A 20,985-nucleotide genomic window follows, 5' to 3' on the forward strand; every position below is an offset into this window, starting at 1 on the left:
TGCAGGTGATTAAAATGAATGTTTTTCTCTGTGTGTGATATGTTTGTGTTATGTCTAATAGAGAATTCTGATCATAAACAGTGAGTCTGAGCAGCAATATTTGTTTAACATTTAGTGCACGTGGGTGAGAAATTGGGGTTGGAGGTGATCTGGTGGTGCATTCCAATTCTGGTAAGTTTTGCTCTCTCATGTTCGTGTATGTAAAAACACACACACACACACAGTTCATCAGTCAGTGCAAAAAAAAACGTGTGGTTTCTCATATTGTTGCTTCCACGTCTCTTTTATTTGCTGTATGACTTGGAGCACATCTTGTCAGGAGCGGGGCTGAAGTTTTTAAACCTTAAGATTTATGATGCAGTCGCAGTAAAGTGACGCCTCAGAGTTAGAGGCGTTTTTTAGGAGCGTTTGTTTTAAAAGAGACGCTGCTGTGTGTGTGTGTGTGTGTGTGTGGGGGAGAGGGAGGTGAACATCTGGCTCTCACTCATGTCTGCACGTGCATGTGAGCGACAAGACGAGAAGACACTTGGAGGAAAGTTGTATGCGAAAGGAAATCCTCGGAAGAAACCTGGTAAGTGTTGCGTTGCATGATTCAGTATTTTGTTTATCATGACTTTCAAAGTTAGTTGTGGGTTATTGATGAAGATGATTAAAAATAACGTTTAACTGGTAACTGTGGATATAAAATGAATGAATTACAGCAAAATAGTACAATGTTTTCTTATTTAATAGACGTATTAAGTACATCAAAACCTTTATTTACATGCAGATATTGGAAAATATACTTTCCACCACTGTCTTCCATTAATATTGATTATTTTTGACTGTTTTGCAACATTTTTTATTGTTAGAAAGTAGGTCAGTGACTTTTTTTGTAGGTTTTGTTTTGTTGTAAAAATATGTATGTACATAATTACTGTTCATATCTATTAACCTAAAATAATGACATACTAATTTATAAATAGTAATAATTATGAAACTATGAAACACAGTGTCATATAGATTACACCAGTCTCTACTGTGTGTGATTTCACGTCATTAACACACAGTTTAAAGCTGTTTGCTATCAGAAAAAAACGTTTAATTTTCTATTCTTTTTAAAGAACAGTAGTTTTATTTTGTAGGCAGAACAGAGGAGTCATCACGTCAGCGTGCGGTGAACTGATACGGAAACAAATTCTGACCTTTCACGGCCTCAGTGGCACAAGTTGAGTCGGGATTTACTGAATGAACCAACTGTGCTGAAGCGCTCATTGTTTATTAGCTTTACATCTCACTAAAACACCCCCGGGACGGCTGTCTTTAAGTCTCCCTGCCAATTATTTTATTTTTATTTTATTTTGCTTCACTGCTGTACTGAGCACAGTGGGCCTCCACTGTTCAAGGTGCGTAAACAACAGCAGGCGATAGACCTTTTCCACCCTGTGTTGATATGAAGTTTATTTAGTCTAGGAGCAGCTGAAGGGAAGAAGCCATGGGGGGGGGGGGGTTTGGAGCATACCACCGTAGCTGAAACTATACCTCAGCTATAGCAGTTGTTTCCATTCAATACCTGGTATTCATTCACTGGTTTTAAATGTCTTCTAAAAGTCAATCAGTGACGCAAATGTACGACCAACATCAACATGAAGAAGCTTTTAACAGGCAGAAAATCCAATCCGTCCATTTTCTACCGCTTTATCCTCCACATGAGGGTCACGGGGGGGGAGCTGTGCCAATCTCAGCGGACATAGGGCGTCCAATTTGAACTAATCCCCATATTGCATGTTTTTGGACTGTGGGAGGAAACTGGAGAACCCGAAGAAGACCCACACACACACACAAGGGGCAAACATGCAAACTCCATGCATAAAGACCCGTCTTGCTGCAAAGGCAACAGTGCTAACCACTACACCAACCGTGTGGCCCTGGGCAAAACACATCACTTGAAAGTAATACATAATTTAAACTCTCTGGAATTTTAAAACTTTAAAAAAATTACAAAACTCAAAATTAAAAACAGATTTATATTTAGTGGCCTTTTTATGGCCCACCTGCAGTACCGACGTGGCCCACTAGGGTTCCGCAACCCACACTTTGAGAATCACTGACCGACATGTTTGTGATCAGCACGATTGGCAAAGGAAAAGATGGATTTTGATGAACTTTCTCCGCATATTCCAGACATGGACCTGGATTAAGGAGGTTTTTTAAAACAACTGTATAATTATTTTTAAAACATTATATAAAACTGAGTGGATGATACGATATATAGATAGCGCGTTCGTGTATGTTTAGGCTTCACGTGGTGTTGCTTTGAACTTTCTGAGTTCTTTCTTTCGATGAAATTTGTCTTTGATGGAAACAGAAATGTTCGTTCTTTTTGGATCCAAGTGACCAATCATCAATCTGTCATACACATACTGTACATTACACGGTCAGGTATTTAGGCCACTGCTGCGGCTCAGATCCTTTTACTTTCAGGTGGGCCGCTCTGTAATTACCACTGTTTCTCAGACTGACGGTGTTTGCTTTTACTGCGAACCTCTGTAGGTCGGACAAAGTAAATGAGGTGGACACATCCACGGGTCTGTGTCTGTTTGTGCAGCAGCGTGTGTATTTACATGCACGGAGCCTCGGCTTTGCAGGAATATAAAGGGTGCTTGTGTGCGAGAGTTAGGCCGGTGCGTGACCGCCGCATTCCCTTCCCAGCAGAGCCGTCCTGTCGCAGAGGTGTGAATATTGCACCTGGATGTTTTGTTGGAGACAGACGCTCTCATGCCCCGTTGGTCAACCTGTAAACCCGCCTCAAACTTGGCAGGAAGCCTCTTTCATATACCAGCCTGTCTCTGGCCCGCATCTGCGTGGTGTTTGTACGACAAAAAAAAAGAAGGCCTTTTCACGACAGCCGACTGAATGTCGACAACATCCTCACACTCGTCACTGTCATACATACAGCGTCTGTGTCCACGCGTCCTCTGCAGTTACTTTGATGGTGAGCTTAAAGTAGGGCAGCGTGATTTTGGGGGAAAATATCTGCGATTTTTCGGCCAGAAATGTATGGAATTACATTTGTGTCAATAATTTCAAACAACACTTTTCAAGAGGCAAATAAAATTAAGATTTGCTCTTTGCATTGTTTTTTTGTCTGCTGCCTGCTGATTGGTTACTGAGATTTGGAGTGACAGCTCAATGGGCCAGAAATCATCATAGGCTTGGAGTTGCTGTCCGTCTGGAACTCCTTCCCCAAGTTTTCCCCGTCGACATCCGATAAAATAATTGTACTCATCTAACGTTTGTTAGATTATAAACGTTAGATACTTTTAGATACAATTATTTTGTTCCAGACGGACAGCGACTCCAAGCCTGTGACTACTTCTGGTCCATTGAGCCAATCGGCAGGCAGCTTCCTAAGCCCCACCCACAGTCAGAATCGCAAACAAAAAACCACGGCACAAAGAACAAGTGTATTATCAAACAATAAAATACAATATTTTTTGAATGATTAAATCGATATTTGATTTGCTTCCTGAAAAGTGTTACTGACACAAATCTAATTCCATGTCCTTGACAACATGATTTTAAAGTCCAAGCTTTTGTTCCGTATTATTGATTTTAAACATTTGGCGCCACCATAAATGTCAATTTTTCTGTTCTGTGATGCAAGGATGATAACCTAAAAGCATACGAATGGCTTCCAACATGTCTGTACGTATAATTGAACATTAACAGTGCCATAAGAACCATGCAGGATCTTTCATTAAGCCATTGCTGCGTCCTGAGCCAAGAAACAGGAGTGGAGTTTGCATGTTCTCCCTGTATGTGTGGGTTTTCTCTGGTTTCCTTTTGCCATAAGTCCGCTGAGATTGGCACCAGCAGCCCCGAGAGCGGCAGACAATGGTTGGACGTTCTGACTTATATTTTATAGCCCAGCTATAAAACTACCAGTCTGTGGTATATTCTGATAAAGTGTATCAGAGATAGGATTTGGACGTGAGATCACAGCTGCACGTCTCTAGAGGCTTCACGACTGAAACGTCTCAATCTATAAATGTGAGGACTTTCTGTCTGTTTCTTGTTTGTCAGCAGCTCTCCAGACTTGGACATTGTTTGAATGAGAAACGCAAGAAAAGGGGCACTAGTTGATTTGTAAAGATGCCCTGAAGCTTCAGCAAACCTGGCACCCAGGCATGCAATATCTCTGCATCTGAGAAGCTGTAAACTTCACAGATCAGAACACAGTCCCGCATCCAACCACTGTGTTGTTTCCAAGTTCGTTATCTGCCACCATCTTTAAAATCCATGTACTGTACATGACTCAGCAGACACAGTGACTTAATGCACGTGAATTCCGGTTGATTACTATCTCATCGGCAGTCGGTCCATGCCTCTGCGTTATGACTCCAGGCTGCAGCTGCATGTATATTAAGTCAGGCGGTTTAATCCCTTTTGACGAACGATGAGCCTTTTTCACGGCAGCCATGTGTGAGTCCTCAAATGAGTTAAAGCCGAGTTCCACGTAGTTTCCTCAGTTTCCTCGCAGTGGATCCTTTCAAGGTCCGTGTTCTGCAGAGATGAGGCAGTAAGACCATATGCGAGCATTCTGACACAAGTCGGTGTCATTGCATCGGTTGATTCCTTGACTGATGACCACTTGCTCTTGAAAATCTGGCATAATAGCCTTCATTAATGCTAACTAGGGATGGCAGCTAACACAGCCATTACAGCTTTAATTTCAAGCTGATTGTTAATCATAAATTACACTGGCATTTGGGTGTTTCGCTTTATTTTGACGTAATTCATTAACATTTAGGACAAATTTGAGATCAACACAGAAACGACTGAAATTGGAGCACATATTCGATGCTTGAAAATGTCCAGTGAAAAAGCATGTCCAAAAGAATTGTGCATTTATCTGTGTGAAGGCGTTAGCACTTTGAATGATTTGAAAGGGCCTATCGTTGCAATGTTCCTTCTTCAGGGTTAAAAGAAAACTTAAGACGTCTCTTTTTACTCTAGCCTTCAACTCGCTCCTTTTTATTCCACCCTGTGCTGTGTTTTACTAGCATTTTTACTTAAATTTAAAGGTAAAACAGGGTTTTGAACCTCTTGACTCTATAGCCTTTTCCTATTTTATTCCACCCTGTGTTGTATTTTACTGTTTTATTTGCATCTGTCGTTTTATTTCAAAGTTAAAACAGGGTTTTGACTTTTCACCGTGTTTTATTGTTGTATTTGCTTTTTAAATTGTATTTTCCTTTTATTGTGAAGACCTTTAAGCTACAATCCCTGTAGTATTATTATCATCATTATTATTGTAATTATTTTTATAATAAAACATATTCTTCGTTCTTCAAATGCATTAATTGTTAATAAATCAGGCCAGAGACGGACTGGAGCTGCAGCATGGACAGAGAAGAAGGAGTGATGAGCACCAGCCTTGATGCTCCTTCGAGTCCGAGGCAGCTGACTGGGTTGGGGATGAACTGTCTTTTCGGTGAAAAATACAGACACCCTGGTCCAGGTCTCGCCAGTCCTCAGGAATACAACCAGTGGCTGCCTTATCGCCATGACGCCAGCCTCCTGCCCATGAAAGAAGACCTGGCTTTCTGGCTCAACTCCATGATGGGTGAGACACGTTTGCAAAGCAAAAACATAAATAAATAATACTAATTATGTCTTAAAATATGGCGTCAGGCTTTCACATGTAACAGCCAGTCATGGATAAACAATAAGACTGGACTACTTTGAGTTCAGAACTGAGGATTCTGCTTTGAATGGAAGCTGCAGACACATTAACCTACTTATTATAGCAAATCCTTGAAGTACCTTTCCATTAGAGGAACAGACAGTGACGACAACTCCAGGGAAAGGGAGGTTTTCTCCCACTTTACTGCTTTGTGAGGGGAAACATGAGAGACGTGCGTGCAAGACACGACCTGCAGGAGAGTGTCTGGAGAGTCACAAGACTCTGACAGGACCACTTCAGTTTCTGACTGATGCACAAACTGCAGCAAAAACAGTAAAGTGTTACAGTTTTGATGTGATAAATTTAAATTTTGAAGATTTTCTTCAGCAGGATCATTTTGTTAAATGCAGTAAGAATGTATGTGTGTTATACAGCAGCAATCTCTTTGCAGGACCCTTTTATTTAGCCCAGTATTATAGTGTGTATGTGTTTTTTCCTCAATATTTCACATTCAATTATCCTAAATTTACATAAAATCCTGGCAAAAATCTCCTCAGCAACACTTTAAAATACACCGTATCACTGTATGTAATTAACATCTCACACAACGTGTCTCGTGCTCAGGTGTGGACCTCACCGCAGACGATCTCGTGGAGAGGTTGGATAACGGCGTTGTCCTCTGTCAGATGGCACAGCTGCTCCAGGAGAAGATGATCGGCGGCGACGGCGGCAAGGTGAGACAACCGCACAACTATTCAATCACACAAACCTGGGAACATAAAGACGTGAGGAAACAAAACACTTGACAAAAGCTGGAAATCAGACCTTTTTGCTGTACAGTTTTAGAGAAAGAACTTTTTTGATTCAAAAGTGCTCATTTGGATCTTTTAACGAGAAATTTCTCTAGTATAAACTGTAACTCTAGTGTAAATTGTATAGTAAAAATGTCCGCTCTTCAGTATGCTAGTAGTAGTAATTGTGAAACTAAAAAGTACAAATGAGGGACAGTCTTTTAAAACTGTACTGGCTGATTTCCATTACACTAGTAGATATCAATGTGCTGAAAACAACTTTATTACTCTTGTTCAGAACTTATAAAGAACTCTCTTCATACAGTTGCTCAAAGTCCAGTTATTAGGTCTCTGTGTGGATTTCCATTATTTGTCCCATTCAAAGATGGACAGACAGATATACAGTATTGTTGTTGCGGTTTTATTTTGAAAACCCTTACAATACCCTTACAAATCTGCTTGATCCATTGGTTCACAGACATTTCACAGTAAAAGCCTTTGTAAGTAGGGCATTAAAATTCAGCATCAGATAGTTTGACCACAGTCTCAACCCACTGTCAACCCTGCATTGCTTTCACTAGCTCTCATGCACTGGAGTTTACAATATTTGATGAATAATTCAATCAACTATTCAAATGGCATCTTTGCTAGAAATGAAGGAGGATGTCTCTCGGTTTTTATATTTAAATACTACTATCACGACATGTTGAGTGTGAATAAAACCTTGTCTGTTATCATCGACAGTCTTTTATAAGACGAGTGATCCACTGGCGACCTGATGCCACTTCTGGATCGTTTTTCGCCCGAGATAACACGGCCAACTTCCTCTACTGGTGTCGCAAGATTGGCGTGGATGAGGCTTACCTGTTTGAGTCTGAGGATTTGGGTGAGTTTTAGACCACATATTAAACTGAACATAATTAACTATGTTAAGTATGTTACTGATTAAACTCAAATCTTTAGATATGAATTCAAGTTCTTCACTTATTTTTCTCACACCGTTCCATTTTTCAAATTCAAAATACAAATACTACATGATGCAATTTGTGTTGTTCAGTTTAAATACTTAATACTTAAAAATATGCATTATGTACATAACTGATAAAAACTGTGTTAACAGGAAAAACTTTGACGTAGGAAGTAGTGAGAACTCATTGTAATATTGGTCATTTAAGATTTCCTTAGATACATAAACAGGATTCTTGCACCTGTAGAATAAATGTTTCTCTCATTTAAACTTGTCTAATGTTTAAAGACAGTGACGAAATCAGAAAAGTGGAATTTTGTTTGGGATATAGTTGTAGTTTTACATTAAATACCGAGGTTCCTGCTGAAATGCGTTCAAATTCCTGAATCCTTTACCACTAACACGATACTCACATATGATTAAACACCCGTGCGCTTCCTACCTGGGCATGTCTTTGCAAGGCTCTTGCTGCGTGAGAATGATAATGTGCAGGTTAATCCCCGCGAACAATAAATCCAGCCTGCAGGCAGACGAAGCCACTTCAGCTGAATGACAGGGAGAGAAGGCTTCAGGGACGACAGCAGAGATGCAGCAGATAAACATACAAATACACTTAGTCATTTCACAATGAAACTTTCCACATAAAATACACTATAACCAAGGCTCGGTTTGAAAGAAGATCCCTTTTAATGTATACATTCTGGACAGACAAAGCTCTCCTGCCCTCATGCCCTCAGCTTCGATTTATTTGACAGCCCACAGGAATTCCCGATCAGCTTCAAAGATAGAGATACACAATAAAGACGGAGACCCTCCTGAAACGTGTCGTCTGCTCCGGGTGCAGCTCCTGTTTTTGTTTTGACAGAGGTGGAAGTTTATCTCTGAAAGCATCTTTTCCTCTCAGATGAGTAACTTTCTTGCCTCTGCCCCCTCTCTTCCCTTTGTTTATGTGCTGTGTGAAGTCCTTCACAAGCAGCCTCGGGAGGTTTGTTTGTGCCTGATGGAGCTGGGAAGGATCGCAGCCAGGTACTCTTAACACGCAAACAACTTTGGTTTTAACTTCTGTTCTTCTGCAAAACAAATTGAACTCAGGGACACGTGGAGGTGAATTTGATTTGAAAAGGCCCAATCCCTCATATTCAGTTTAATTTGAGGTTATTTTGAAGTGGGTGCATGTTTAAAACTATAAATAATATATTTATTTTACAAGATTTTGCATTTAAGCTGGTGCCACTTGCTCAAGGCTTAATTTATCCTACGTAGCATTTCTATTTTAGCTTGTTTAGACGGTAGGTGTTTGAACTAAACGCAAGAAATATAAGGAATAAGTGTCATTTTCCATTACAAGTGATAAAAAGCATAACTAACATTTTGAGCATTACTCATAAAGAATGGATTATGAGTTTTTGCTCCATTCAGGGGATGATTCAGTTTTAGTGGTGATGCAGATACAGATATTTTGCAAGATTTCAGACGTACTATTTTTATTAATATTCATATGTGTTGTTCAGCTAAGACTTTACAATATAAGCAAATCAGTCATCAAAGCTGAGCTACTCTCCGCCTGGTCAATTCCCCTGGTTCAGGTTCCTCTGGTTGGAAATTATTATTCACTACGGTTTGAGTTCCTGTTCTTTTATCCTCACATTTCTTTTTTTTTCTTTTATTATATGTAACCTCTCTCCCTCTCAGGTATGGAGTGGAGCCTCCAGCGCTGGTGAAGTTGGAGAGAGAGATAGAGAGGGAGGAGGCGGGTTGCTTATCTCCATCGTCCCCTCTGCCCCTTTCCTTTTTTCCCCCTTCACCATTGTCCTCACCAACACAGACATCCCGGCCCACAGCCCCCTCTCCTCCGCCTCCTTCTCCACCTGTGCCCCTCACTCCAAGCACAACCTGTGTGTCTGAACTCCTCGCTGCCTCTGATCTTCCATCAGCCACAACAAACCCAGTGCCTCCGTGTTTACCCCCTCCCCGCTCCTCCATCCCAGCCTCTAACCCTTCTACAGCCACGGCCTCAACACAAACACCTTTGTTCTCCTCTCCCTGCTCTGTTAATACACCTGCTTCGCTGCCACTAACGGCGCCATCACCTGGCCAAACCCAGGAAGTCTCTTCTACCTCAGTAAACAACCACACTGCACCAGTTACACCTCCGGTCAAATCCCCACCTGCAGTGCAAACTCCACGATCCTCAAGCAGATCCACAAGCAGGAGGAGCACGAGCACCAACAACATTTTAGATGATATAGTAAGTATTTTTCTTCTGTGACAAAATGATCTTTTTTTTGATTCAGTTATAGTTATGTGTCCACTTTTTTTAATCTGTTCCAGGTGAGAAACATCATTGAAAATCCCCCCTGCAGCTGCGCCACCAGGTTCCCTGTGGAGAAGCAACCTAAAGGCTGCTACAGAGTCGGGGATAAAGTTCTTTACATACGGGTAAGTGTGGTCACACTCTATAATGTTCATGATGAAAATATTGTGCAAAGCCGATTAATCAAGGATCATGTGACACTTTCAGTTTGTGTCGAGTGGACTTTATAAACTTATGTTTATAAAACATGAGTTGAGTGCAGTTTCATTTTATTTTAAAATGACTACATGTAATTTTATGCTCATAAACCAGGTATACAATTTCTAGTATGTTATATGACATAGAATTAAATGCTCAAAAAACAATTCATGGTGTGACTTAAAGATTCTGTTTCAAGCTGTTTCCAACTCAACTCTAAGCAAATTCTGAAAATTTAAAATGATCAGAACATAAATCGCCAATTTTATTTGAGTTTAAAAAACATTTAAAACAACAATTTGATGTCATATAACAATTCCTGTTTCTATGAAATAGAATTAAATGCTCAAGAAACAAAATTATTTCATTTTGTGATTAACAAAGTTAAGCTGAACTGACACAAATACTCATATAAGTGTCACATGACAAAATGATTGTTTGTCCGTAAGAGTGAGTGAATTGGGATTGTGCAAATTGTACAGTGAACAAACAAGGAGATCCAGCAAATCCACCTCAGGGACTTTGATGACTATTCAGGCAATGAGCAGATTGGAGGAGGAGCACTGGTTATGTTTAGACACCTTTACGGCATTTGTTTGCTCTTGAAATAACTTTGTTTTACATAAAAATTAATAGTTGCATAAACGTAACATGAATATAAACTCCCTCTGTACTATCAAGAAACAACACAGGTGCTATAGTCGGTCAAAGTAACAAAATGTGAGGATCAGAAGTGAAAAACCACTTATCATTTAAATGAGTTTGTTTTATTCATAAGTGAACAACTTGTTTGGCAGCAGGTTAATGCAACAAAACCCACAACCTGCTGTTCAACTCGTTTGATATTCCTCATATGTTGCTTTACAAGTCAAATTATACATAGCCTGAATATAAATATGTTAACTCAAGTTACAGATGTGCAAAACTAGAAACATTAATATACAGTTATTTTTAAATGAATAACTCAATTGAATAGACTAATAAAAACACATTATGGATGCTACACCACATAAGACGTGAAGGTGTGAAACCAGTCAGGTCATTAATTATCAGTTGAGTCATCAACAAGTGCGGCTGATCCGCCGTCATTTTGGATGGAGATGTCACAGCCTCTCGGCTCCACCTGTGCACAAAGGCTGGAGGAATGGCCTTCAGGGAGGCAGCGTTGCTTAGCAACCGATGGTCAGGATAAGACTGGGCTCACAATGAATGGACCTTCAGCGAAAGGGTTCAAAACCTGACGGAAAAACAAACACCGCTCTTTCGGGTCAACTCTGCGACGATACTATCGCAGTGTGTGTGTGGGGATGAAATGGCAGCAGCTCACTCGGGATTCCAAGTCTGTCAGGGTTATGAATATAAAATGATTTTACTGTCTGGATACAATGATCCATCCATACAAAGAAAACATGTAACAGCTACAGAGTCCTATATATAAGAGGGTGCATGTTTAAAATCTATTCATAATCTATATTAATAACCACCAGGACGTGTGTCTCACAGCTTTGGTGGCTAACTGGTCCCTGATTGAAACCACTTTAATGCTTTGTTAATCGCATTGACTTCACACTCTGCTCACTGGTAATCAATGCTGTCAGTGTTCGTTTACTGGCAACCCGGGCCACGTCTACATTTTCAAAGCGCTGACATACAAAATGTTTTGACCGTCCGTTTAGGGAAGAATGTTCCTCTTAAAGAACACCTGTTTCTCTGCAGCAGAGCTGTCAGTCACACGGATGCACACGTTTAACCAAGTGATAAAAAACACACAGTGTGTTAATAGTTAAATGGTTAAAGGTGCCAAATGTAAGTCATAGAATGAGCATATGTCAGAAGAGATAAAGGAAACATTTAATAGACATATTAGGGCGCCACCCACTGCCACACACTCAGGAACACAGCTCGCAGCACTTTGACAAAAACCCCTCTCAAAAATGTCTCCACCCAGAGGAGAAGGGAGAGAAACATGGGTCTGCAGTGGAGATGCCTTCAAATATAGACGCTGAAAGTGGAGAGGAAGTTGAAGACAGATATGAGTGGATTCTTTTCTCCTGGACAAGAAAGCAAAATAGGGTTCAGACATGTTGTTGGTGGATATTTAACCCTTAGAACACAAATCATTTTGGCCGCTTTTTTCCATCACTATGTTTAAACATATAGTATATACAGAGGCTATAAGAATGTACAATATAAAGTGTATTATATCCATTTTTTCAAGCACAACCTAGGCAATCTGATGAAAAAAAAATTCATTTTCACCAACTATATAAACACACTTGAGCAAAAAGGATACTTTTTTTTATCGGATTGAATATGTGAAAATTGGAAATACATCCCAGTGGAAAGTTCACTTGGCTTGTTTTTATGAACAAAAAGAAAAGAAAAACAGTCTAATTTTGTGACTTCTGTACAATTATTGCTACTTTACATCACAACTAAAGATGTGATATAAAATTTATCATAGTTTTGACATAACACATAAGACAAAAAAACACAGATTCATGCCACATGAGGGTTAATGTACATGTATGTAGTGTTTTTACAGCACATCACTTTCACTTTGCCGTCTCCTCTTATCCTTAGACACACTCTTAAATTAAATCCCTGCCATGCTGACACATGTACTGTATGTGCATGAACGCAGTGTAATGCTGCAAATATAAGCACAGGTCTGAGTTGCTGTGTGTCCCGTGATTTTGGCAACCAAAGCTCTACAGCAGGGGTCTCAAACTAAAATGAAACGATTACTATTTTGATAATCGTTTGAGTGTTTTCTAAAGAATTAAAACCAGTGTAACGGATGTAACACCGTCTATTGTACATGAGATATGGTCCAAAAATAACGTCAACCGTCCAGATAAGTCAGTTCCCACAGTTTGTCCGAAATCTGTGTGTGTGTGTTAGTCCGTCAATGTATGGTTGTGTAATTGTTCATCTACCCGGGTAGTGTGATTTTGTTTCTTATCTGTATGATGTGATAGATGTGCTTTCTCCAGATGCTCGATAAAGCTGCTTCCGACGTCACACCCTTCATGCATGTAAGCCGGTGTTCTGCTCCACGTTCCTCGGTTCCGGGCTGTAGCTCGCCATCAGAATCGATTCATACACCAAAAAAACAACCTGCATAGAGCAGCAGATGTTTTCCTTTAGATATTATTTATCTCTTTCTAAACATTTATATCAATCGACTGTACAGTATTTATCTTTTCTTTTTAAACTTAAATTAATGAACATAAACCATTCACATTGACAATGTATCATTTACAGCTATGAAAATGAATTTTTAAACAGCCAACAAACAGAAAATGGTGTGTATATGAAATATTTTTAAAGGTTCTTAACTTTAATCACTGCATAGTGCACAAAAATTATGAATTAAATCACATATCAATCATGTTTGAGAATGAATCATTGAATTACTGTCTCTAAATAACCCAAATGCATACAACTGCATGTGTTTTGGCTCACAAAATCAACTTGTTTTGCTTTGTAGCATTAGCTAGCATGTAGCAATAGCACAGGTCATATATATCAGTAACACGTTGTATAGCAATAGGTCAATTGCTAACACATAGCACTAGTTCGATTAGCACAGACAATTACCCACAAAGAAATACAAAATGAACCACATTCACAAATTCAACACACTCTTATATACCTCCGGTTGGGTTTAAACATTTTCTCTGAAGCATAACAGCACATAATAATGATATATTCATGAAATTAACGAGTAATTAGCTGTGGTCGGCAGCCGTTAGCATGCTATGCTAAGCGCTAATGATCACTACTCATCGGGGTTTTTCTCAAAATAAAACGGCGATGTCCGGTAACCCAATACCTTTCAGAACCAATAACTCAAAACAAAATAAATTGTTATTCACTCTTCATCGAATTATCTCCCTCGGCCGTAGCATGTCTGTTCTCGTCTGTGTCGGTGCAGGGGAAAAAAAACTGTCCAGCCGGGAAAAAAACAAAGGAACTGTGACCGTGAGTAGCGCTTGTGTGCGACTAATGCGCACCCTGCTGGTGAAAACCAGGAACTACAACACAATACAAACTCATTCAAATTGTAAAGCTCAACATTGTTAAACTCCATATAATGATTTCTATATAAAGAAATCATTTAAACTGAATAATTTTGGTTTGTGGTCAAAACAAGACATTGGAGAACAGGTTTTAATATTTTTCAACATTTTATGGACCAAAAGATTACTCGATTAATCGAGAAAATAATCGTTAGTTGCAGCCCTAGCGCCATATGAACTTAAAATCTTGTTTTTTAAGTGAACCACAGTCCAACTGCGTGGGAAAAACCAACTGTTTAGTAGGGGTGGGCGATATGAGCTCAAAATTATACCATGATATTCCATCATAATATAGCAATAATGACAAATAAAAACAGATTTATCACGCAAAATTCATCTATACATTAAAAAATACACATTTAAGTGGTTTGACACCTCTACTCTACAGTGTTTTGAATTGGGATTGCAATAACCATTTTATATGCTAAAGGTCACTGTAGTACATATACTGTATCACCTTTAAGTGGACAGAATATTTTTACAGTATGCTTAAAATACTTCATACAATTAAACCAAGTGGGGGGGGAAAAATCCACCTACTCGCTGTTTTTATATCCCCGTGTTTTCTACATCGTGTTCAACTGTCGACCTTTTGTGCTGACCTTCTCCACACAGCCGCGCAAACATGTTGTTTTAACAGAACCGTGTCCACGTGTCACTTTTCACCACCATAATTACTCGTTTGCAGACTCTGCCTTCCCCTTTCCCCCCCCCCCCCCCCCCCCCCCCCCCCCCAACACTGACAAGCAACAATGCACCTCAGCTTCTTTACGAGCACAGCGCAGTCACCCTGACTCCATCCATTACCTCGACGATCACGGCTTCCCACGTGTGTGTGTGTGTGTGTGGGGAAACAGTTACCATGATACCATGATGACCATGATAACCTGTGTGCTCCTCCTAGAAGAGACAGTGCGATTCAATGTGTACAGACCTTTTAAGAGAACAGATACTATTGATTACTGAGACAGAGTCATTAGCGAGAGGTTTTAATCAGACAGCTTGTTAATGAGCGACTGAGCATGACCGGCCCCTCCTCGCGTGTAAATGTCCTCCCCCCCCCCTTCTTTCTCTATTCCCTATGGAGACTATTCAATCACGCCAGCCGTGGAGTGCACTGCCATTCTTTGGTGTTAAAAAAGAGGAAGGCTTTCCTTTCTTCTCTGCACCCAATTAGGCTGTTCTCCTGTTAGCTTTGTGGCAATGGAAGAAGGAGAAGACATTCAGAAGCCGTCACAACATCAGGCGGCCTTGGTTTTCTCTTTATCAGGATTTCTGAATATGAAATAAACCAAAGCCAAGAACAAATCGGATTTTCAAGACCAGCGAATATCACCAAAATGACGATGAGACTTGTTTTTATCAGACTCACAGCTGCAGGGGATTTGCTCTCTTTCTCTATATATATACATATACAGCAGAATTTCTTTATATATATATTCAGACTTTCATTATTCACACTTTCTTTACATATATATTCAGACTTCCATCATATATATATTTGGACTTTCTTTATATATATATATATATATTCATACTTTCTTTATATATTCTCAGACTTTCATTATATATCCTCAAACTTTCATTATATATACTCAGACTTTCATTATATATACTCAGACTTTCATTATATATACTCAGACTTTCATTTTATATATATTAAGACTTTCTTTATATATATTCAGACTTTCTTTACATATATATTCAGACTTTCTTTACATATATATTCAGACTTTCATTATATATATACACAGACTTTCATTATACTGTTTATATACTCAGACTTTCATTATATATATTCAGACTTTATATATATATATACATATATATATTCAGACTTGCATTATTTATATTCAGAATTTAATTATATAAACTCAGACTTTCATTATACTGTATATATACTCAGACTTTCATTATATATACTCTGACTTTCATTATATATATATTCACTTTCTTTATATATATTCAGACTTTCTTTACATATATATATTTGGACTTTCTTTACATATATATATTCAGACTTTCATTATATATATACACAGACTTTCATTATACTGTATATATACTCAGACTTTCATGATATATATTCAGACTTTTTATATATGTATATATATATATATATTCAGACTTCCATTATTTATATTCAGAATTTAATTATATATACTCAGACTTTCATTATATATATTGAGACTTTCTTTATATATATTCAGACTTCCATTATAGAAATTCAGACATTCGTATATATTTTTAAATACATTTCCTGAATGGGATGCCACACATAGTGTATATACGTCTGTATATATATAATTTCACATGTTCATGCTTTCGTATGCTCCATTTCACAAACACTGCTGAAATTCAGATATTTAGCGAGTTTCTCTTTACCACATAAAATAAGAAGTAAAGTTAAATGTGCATATTCAGTGTAATCATGAGTCTCAGCGTGTCAGGTAACTATGGTGGCCTTCACCTGCCAAAAAGGGTATTATTCTTCTTTGTTTGTGCAGTCAGTCTTCTTCTTCTTCACAATGCAAAATGCACACTTGTCAATTATTTGGACTCTGTAAAGCGAGTAAAGTGCATATAAAAGGTGTATTATTTTTATTTTAAAGTAATTATACAAACTAATGAGTCTTATATTCAAATTAAGCAAATAACTGGACCTTTGGAGATCAGCTGAGGCTAATGATTACTTTATTAGTTTTAAGGGAACCTTTTATGTTAAATATCACCCTGAGAGAGAAAAAAACACACCCAAGGAATCCAAGTAAATGTCCTCCGTGCACTATTCAAGTGTTTAACCAGAGTCTGTTTAATGTGACGTCCCACTGGGATTATAAAACATACATTTTCTGCCTGTGTCTTTATTATTAAAGCCCTGACTGTACTCAAAGGCAGTGGATGTGGCTAAAGCCTGCCTCCTACTGGCAAGCATTTAAACAACACGTCTTCCGAAGTACACTCATGCATCTTTCAGTAGTAAAGGAGGAGGAGGAGGAGGAGGAGGAGGGGGGCGAATCAATGGAGCTGCCGGGGAGGAAGACACAGGGGAATCCAGACGCTAGTTTATGGGCTGCAGACGTAGTAGCAGGAGGGCGAGAGGGAGGAGTCTGTCTGACAAAGAGAGCGTGCAGGAAACACCACGTCTCATCGAGCAAATACAAAATAACCAACACGTAGCACGTTATGAGTGATGGAAAAGAAAAAACATCAGAAGGGAAACAAAAATGTAATCAGCTGATAAAACAGTGAAGCATTGAGGAAAAACAGCTATTATAAAACAGTACTGAACAAATAACAACTAATGTGGTGATATTTTGTGATAGATTTAGTGTTTTTTATGGAATAATCTTGAATAATTATGTTGAATTGTATGATTATTCCAATTTATCATAATGTACAATATATATTAAGATATTAACACTCAGACTATTAAAAAAAAGGAGCTAAAATAGAATGTACATTATGGACAGTTTGCAGAATATACGGTGTTGTGCATGTTTAGAAAGGGTCTATGGAGGAAAACTTGGAGCTTATAATTAACGTGGTGATGCAGATTACATTTTTTGCTGGAAATAATCCTAACATGGTGTAGATTTGAGGATGAGTAGCAGCCAGAGTGATAATCCCCTCACACACACACACACACACACGCAGGTCTGACAGGGAAGTGGTTTATTCAGGATGTCAGACTTGACCTCTGTCAACCCGAACATTTTAATCTGCAGGACGACAGCTGAGACAGACCCACGTCTGCACTTTCCTGCAAAGCCGCCCTTGTGTGTCTGTGCTTGTGCCATTGATTTTTTACACACACACACACACACACACACAAGAAGAGTAGACATACTTGTATTATCACGTTCTTAATGGCTCCATAATGAAGGGTTTATTGGTGATAAGGCAGGAGGGGGCGTGTGCCGGTGATGACAGGACGATGGATGCTGGTGAAAGACCTTCTCCTGGGAATGTTAATGTCCACTGGGAGTTTGTGGGAGGGTGTGTGTGCAGAACTCATCTCAATCTCGTTTTGTTTTTTTTAAACCCCTTCCAGGCTTTATAGTGTGGCAGCGGTTGCCATGGCAGCAGCTGTAAGGATGGCTGTCTGAGAAGCATGTGCCGAGTCTGACAAACGTGACATCTGAATTAAAAGACTGTACAGTAGTCATTTTTGTTTTAAACAGGGCTCATTAGGTGGTTTGTGTTATTGTGCGTCAGTGCATGTGTGTGTGTGTGCTCAGCTGGTGCCACAAGGTGGTTTTTTCTCATTCGATTTAATGAGATTTTGACAAAGCAATCATTTTCCTCGCCGAGGCACACAAGCAGGAAAGGCTTGTAAATATTAAGACTGGTGTCTGATTGTGTGTGCGTGTACCATTGCGTACCTTATTTCCCAGCATTCCCCCTGTCTCATGTCGCCTCTGCAGATGCTGAACGAGCGTCACGTGATGGTGCGCGTGGGCGGAGGCTGGGAGACGTTCATCAGTTACCTGCAGAAGCACGACCCCTGCCGAGGAGGCGTGGCCGGCAGGTCCGAGGTCAGGGGGTGCAGGTTGAAAGCGAAGACGCCCACTTTGAACATGTCGCCCGACAGCTACATGGTGGTCGGCGCCCACCACTACCGGAGCAAGAAGTAGACTCTGAAACTGCTGCAGGCCGTGGAGAACATTCAGTCAGACAAACACTCTGCAAGAACAATGATTTAATACACAATCAAACAGCTTTTGCCTTAAATTTTTTAAAGAAATCAAAGTGTTTCTCTGGTTCTACATCTAAGCTGCGAGTTGAGTTATTTTCATCAGCATCTAAGCCAATAAGTATGCAGCATGCAGTTTGACTGAAATCTAACAGGGTTTGTGATTGGTTGTCTCCAGGTGAACAGGAAGTAGACCCTTTTCGAGAGCTACGCCACAGAAATGTGCGCGTGCAGTTTTGGGGTCAGAAAAACACACAAACTTGTACAACAGTCCAACACATGAGATGCCTACATGTTATCACAAGTTATCATTTATCAGCTCTTTCTGTCAGATTACGGTGAAAAGCCGACGCTATGAAACCTACGCGGCCTAAAGTTGGACGTGGCTAGCTTGTAGTTAGCTGCCGGCCGGCTAGTAAACATGGTGCGCTAAAAGCGTTCCTTGTAAGACTTGTGTGCGCGTAGACTTTCTGACTTTCGTGAACACGCTAGGTTTATAGCTAATATTAGCATTATTATATATTATATATTAGCATAATATTAGATAATATTAGCAAGTGGCCAGCTTTTCTCTATAGGTAAGAGTGAATAGCTAGCCACTTGCTAATATTATCTATCTACTATCTCTTGCCGTCAGCTAGTGCTAATTTATTTAGATATTGTTTGCGTCCATATATCGGCAACGATATATGGACATATTCAGAATTATTCGGCGAAGGACATACATGCTATTCGCTTACCTGTTGTGACGTTTTCTGAGCCCAAACTGCGTGCGCATTCTCGCTAGGCTTTGAATGTTTGTATACAATAAAAGGGTCTATTCCAAAAGTAAAGATGGGTGTGTGTGAAGAGGTGAGGATCTAAAATCACACAACAAATGTAATTAAAGATCCAAAGTGTCAAATAATGATACTTGTTTTTTGTAATGTAAAACAACAACACTGTGTTTTTTTTTTACGGTAGCCCACAATGGACAAACTAAGCATCTTATAAGTTTGAGTTTGAGGGCAACCTCACCAATAAATGAGTTTTACGCAATGTACTTTTAAACACACAGTGCACAGAGTAAAAGCTGAAAGTTGCTCTGATTGTGAGCAGATTAACACATTTTTACCATAATATATAGTTTTTTGTTAATTGATTTTATAAAATTGGTATGAAAAAAGTTCTGTTAAGGAATTCCGTAGTCTTTTTTTGATTAACTGAGAATGTCAATGGTGTTAATTTTCATATTTTTTTTTACAGTAACTTGTTGCGTTATTGTAGTTTAGTCATATCATCGTACCGTAGTTTGATTTTGTATTGTTTTAGACATTAAAAGCTTATAACATGTTTTTATATAGATGTGTGTGTGTTATCATTTTTCATTTTAATATTCTTTTCATGCTTAATTTACTTCTTTCTTCCTACACCTGATCTGTCACCTTCATGAAATGACTGCTGTTCTGTTCATTTATTAACATAATATAAACATATGCAGGTGTGCGTCACTATTTATTTTGTTCAGTAACTATAGGAAAAACTGAACACAGGAAAATCCCCAATGTTTCTTGTTTTTTTTAAATAGTTCATAAAACTAGTTTAATATGAAATAAAAAATCCCGCTATCGTCCATCTAGTGTAATTTTTAATATTTTGACATAAAGGCTTCACTTTATCTGCTGCAGTTTGACACACAAGACAAGACCAAGACTAAGTCAAGACCTGTATCACTCATTCTAATCTATTTAGTAAGTTTCTGTTCAATAAAAGCAACAGCAATGCACTGAAAATGCAAACTTAATTGGAATTTGAAGAATTACAAATCATCATTTTGCATTTTGCTCTTTAAAACAAAAATATACTGATATATCAGGGATGGATTGGATGAATTTGTGTCTTAACTGCATTGTAGCTGGGGAAAATACGGTTTTATTTAATTGTTTATACGGCATTATTGTTGAATGTGTAATCTTTCTGTAAAGTACGGAGCACTGAACATTGAAAACACAATAACAATAAGGACACTAAAATCTGGAAAGTTAGTATATTTGATTTGTGACTTTGACTAAAAAGCAACATAAATAAAGCCAAATGACTTCTAAAATGACTTAAATGTCAAAATACTAGTGTGGTGTAGTGTATTACAGGCCTGTGTGGCTTTGCATGTTATTGCCTCATTCTTAAAAAAGACAAATACACAAAGCGTGAAGTCCTCCCTCTAGATGGCACCATGGCCTAAGTGACAAAAAGGCCAAACGTGCTCTCATCTCTAATATATACTGCA

At 38.9% G+C, this 20,985-nt stretch overlaps 1 protein-coding gene and 1 long non-coding RNA gene across 2 annotated transcripts in view; one reads left to right on the top strand and one right to left on the bottom strand.

The window, feature by feature from the left end:
- The window catches only part of LOC131459082 (uncharacterized), a 36,598-nt gene extending 27,903 nt beyond the window's left edge, over nt 1-8,695 (bottom strand). Inside the window, exons 1-2 of the long non-coding RNA XR_009240198.1 lie at nt 7,869-8,695; nt 6,306-6,437 (exon numbers count right to left, since the gene is read on the bottom strand). This is a non-coding gene — a long non-coding RNA (uncharacterized LOC131459082). The remainder of the gene's footprint in view (nt 1-6,305; nt 6,438-7,868) is intronic.
- gas2b (growth arrest-specific 2b) lies at nt 461-20,245 on the top strand. Its single transcript, XM_058628500.1, has 8 exons — nt 461-571; nt 5,361-5,608; nt 6,293-6,402; nt 7,204-7,345; nt 8,389-8,452; nt 9,119-9,674; nt 9,758-9,865; nt 18,451-20,245. The coding sequence occupies exons 2-8, from the start codon at nt 5,386-5,388 to the stop codon at nt 18,658-18,660; spliced, it is 1,413 nt and encodes a 470-aa protein (XP_058484483.1). The 5' UTR covers nt 461-571; nt 5,361-5,385; the 3' UTR covers nt 18,661-20,245.
- Nucleotides 20,246-20,985: the final 740 nt, after the last annotated feature.

The sequence above is a fragment of the Solea solea genome, chromosome 5 (assembly GCF_958295425.1).
Source record: "Solea solea chromosome 5, fSolSol10.1, whole genome shotgun sequence".
NCBI lineage: Eukaryota > Metazoa > Chordata > Actinopteri > Pleuronectiformes > Soleidae > Solea > Solea solea.